At 40.9% G+C, this 3,323-nt stretch overlaps 1 protein-coding gene across 1 annotated transcript; it reads right to left on the bottom strand.

Moving 5' to 3' along the window:
- Positions 1–1,262: 1,262 nt before the first annotated feature.
- LOC113409219 (mitochondrial-processing peptidase subunit beta-like) lies at positions 1,263–2,541 on the bottom strand. The gene is made up of 4 exons (XM_026662894.2): positions 2,381–2,541; positions 2,217–2,305; positions 1,515–1,590; positions 1,263–1,428 (listed from the first exon to the last, which is right to left on the bottom strand). The coding sequence occupies exons 1-4, from the start codon at positions 2,397–2,399 to the stop codon at positions 1,364–1,366; spliced, it is 249 nt and encodes an 82-aa protein (XP_026518679.1). The 5' UTR covers positions 2,400–2,541; the 3' UTR covers positions 1,263–1,363.
- Between the last annotated feature and the right edge of the window lie 782 nt (positions 2,542–3,323).

Raw genomic sequence — 3,323 nt, 5'->3', positions numbered from 1 at the left:
AAAAAACCCACTTCTTCAGATGCATGGAGTGAAAATTACAGATCCAGGCATTCTCTTCACGTATAATAATACCTGCATCTGTAATTTTCACTCCATGCATCTGAAGAAGTGGGTTTTTTACCCACAAAAGTTTATGCCCAAATAAATCGGTTAGACTTTAAGGTGCCATCGGCCTCCTCGTTATTGTGAAACAAGGGGTTCATATATGCTGAAGGAGACTGCTTAAAATTAAGTGGGCAATAAAGGTATGTTACAAATTGTTATAATGAGCCATCAATTTGTAACATCTTATTGCTTGCTAACCCTTACCTGGCCTTCATTTTAAGTGGTCTCCTACAGCTTGTATTCAGCTTAAGCTATGTCAACACTCACTACAGCACTGGGAGGGGTTCTCCTGTCACTGTAATTAAGCCACCTCCAAGAGGCAGTAGTTAAGTAGACGGAAGAACTTGCCCACTGATCTAGCACTGTCTACATGGGGGGTTAGGCTGACTTAACTACATTACTCAGGGATGTGGATTTTTCGAATCGCCTGAGCAATGTAGCTGGGTTGACTTAACTTTTTAGTGCAGCACTGGCCTTAAGACACTGGTTACCTTCCTCTGAAGAAGAGCTCTGTGACACTTATCGCTTCCACCAACAGAAGTTGGTCCAAATAAAAAAAAAAAAAATTACCTATCTTATCTCACAAATTAAGGTTAACAAGCATGACACAGTGTTAACACAGTAATGAAAGGAGGAAGGCAGCCCTTCAAGCTGTAGGAAAGGGAGCATAACTGATTAGTCATGTCACATCTTGGCTTTGGATAGTCAGCCTCTGCCTTCTCAGAATTATCCACTCAAATGAATACTTGTATTTTCCAAAGGCAGGCCCTTGTCTATCCAGAGTTAAGTCACCATATGATTAGCTATCTGACAATTTAATTGGTTAAATATACCAATTTGTTTCTTTTATGCTGCAGGAACTTGTTGAAATGGTTAAAGCAAAGAAAGCTGCCCAAGAACAAGTGTTGAATGCTGCTAAAGCAAAGAAATGAGACTCAGTGACAATCCTTGTTGTGTTCTGTTTTATAATAAAAATGCAAATACTGTACATGTTTTTATTCTTTAGACAAATTACACAAATAAATGTTAACTTTCTGAAATTAGTTTCTCCAAGTACAAAAGGGTGTAAGGACTGAGAATAACTGTCAAGGTGACTTCGCCTAAGTGACATTTATGTAATTTTTGGTACTGAATTTGGGGGGGGGGGAGGAGGGAGGTTTGGGGGGAGAGGGGAAGAGATCAAATATGTTTGTCTTTATGCCTTGTGACAACTGCTTTAGAAGTCTGGTATCTTCATTAAAACATTTATCATGTGTTCCTAATCACGTAGCCAGTACATGCCACTATGGATTCTGTTGTAATCTGGAAGTTGTTCAATCGGACCTGGAAATTAAAAAAAAGTAAGTCAAGACATCCATTTAAGCTGCAGCTTGGCATGGTGAGGAAACAGTGAAGGAGAATAAGCTTACCCACAGCAGCGATGGCAGGGCACTTATCATAAATGTACTTTGTGCAAATCTCTCTTATGGTCCGGGCATCAATAGCCTGAAAAGTGTTAAGAAAATATTAACTATTAGAGCCCAGAGTTGAATTATTATAATAAAATGATTCTACAGCTAATCAACTAGTAAGTTAGCTGCCATGTCTTTCTAGAGCAGCAGTTCAACTCATGAGCTGCTTGCGGCCCAATCAGCGCACACAGCTGTGACCTATGTGACATACTCAGGGCCATACAGAGATAGTATATATACACTGTGTGGATATGGCCCACCTCAGTAAATAGCCCTCTAGAACAATGGTTCTCAAACTAGCAAAGTTTCAGACAACCTTTCATCCTCTATACCAGGCTGGCCAAACTTACTGACCCTCTGAACTGCAAATGAGAATCTTCAAAAGTTTGAGAGCCAGGACCGCCTGCTGGGACTTCAACCCCATGGGAAGGGGGGGGGTGGGGGTTGGGGTTTAAGCCCCACTACCCAGCTGCAGAGCCCCGAGCTTCCCCTCCTCCCCCGTCTGATAGGCGGAGAATGGGGGAAGCTTCACAAGCCACACTTCAATTGTAAAAGAGCCACATGCGGCTCACGAGCCACAGTTTGGCCACCCCTGCTCTATACGGCTAAGTTGCTACATTAACATTCTTCATTTAAAAATACAACACATGCATTACTTACTTCAATTCTTGCTTCAAGTTCAGGAATTGGAATTCTACGATTGTAACACAACATCTGTCTCCCAATGTCCTCGCAGATGGGGGTGGACCCTAATAAAGGCAAAAAATACTCTAGTTATCAACATATGAGTAAAATGAGAATAAAAATCCCAATTTTAACCTTACCGTCAAGCTGTAACAGCATATTTGTTTTTAAAAGGTTCGTGGCTCGAGATACTTCACTTTCAGTAACACTTGTGCAGAGTCGTATCCTGAAAGACAGTTTGAAGCGCTAATAGGAAATTTTACTAATTTAAACATGCAAGAATGGCATTAGTTATTTGAGGTAGGGTGCCGTATTACCTATGCACAATGCTAAGACACCGGGCATATTAGTACACCAATGCGAGTGTCATTTCTAGAGAGCAGGGTTAGTGATATTCTCAGCATATGTAAGTGGAGGATTAGAGATTTATCCCTGTATCAAGCCTCTTCCATATGAGTAGTAGGATTAAAGGGTAAATGTAGGTTGAATCTGAGGAAGCTTTCTAATGGCATGAGCTACTTAAAGTTGATAGTCTCCACAGGAAGATTGGGAGAGCCGTATCACTGATGTTTAGAACTAAACAAAAAGTACTACACTAGGGCAGTGGTTCTCAACCAGGGGTACATCAACTAACCTAGATATTTGCCTAATTTTACAACAGGCTACATAAAAAGCACTAGCAATGTCAGTACAAACTAAAATTTCATACAGACAATGGTCTGTTTATACTGCTCTATACACTGTACACGGCAATGTAAGTACAACGTTTATATTCCAATTGATTTATTTTGTTACATGGTAAAAAATGAGAAAGTACACCATTATTCAGTAGTAGTGTGCTGAGACACTTTTGTATTTTTATGTCTGATTTTGTAAGCAAGTAGTTTAAGTGAGGTGAAACTTAGGGGTGCACAAGACAAATCAGACTCCTAAAAGTGGTCCAGCAGTCTGGAAGGTTGAGAGCCACTGCACTAGGGAACAACTCCTTGCTGTAAGTGCAGGGAGATGTATTAAAACAGAGGTTTCCAAACTCTGGGCTGCACAATGCTGGCTGGTCACATGGGGCTAGCTCACCCCTTCCCC

This window comes from Terrapene carolina, unplaced genomic scaffold (assembly GCF_002925995.2).
Source record: "Terrapene carolina triunguis isolate 2854851 unplaced genomic scaffold, T_m_triunguis-2.0 Scaffold31186, whole genome shotgun sequence".
Classification (NCBI taxonomy): Eukaryota; Metazoa; Chordata; order Testudines; family Emydidae; genus Terrapene; species Terrapene triunguis.
This window is presented reverse-complemented; position numbering and strand designations above follow the sequence as displayed.

Excerpts from the sequence above, each read along its gene's own strand:
- LOC113409219 (XM_026662894.2), bottom strand. Across the intron at positions 1,591-2,216 it reads AACTTGAAGCAAGAATTGAA|GCTATTGATGCCCGGACCAT; the intron begins GTAAGTAATGCA and ends AACACTTTTCAG. Across the intron at positions 1,429-1,514 it reads CCCTGCCATCGCTGCTGTGG|GTCCGATTGAACAACTTCCA; the intron begins GTAAGCTTATTC and ends TTTAATTTCCAG.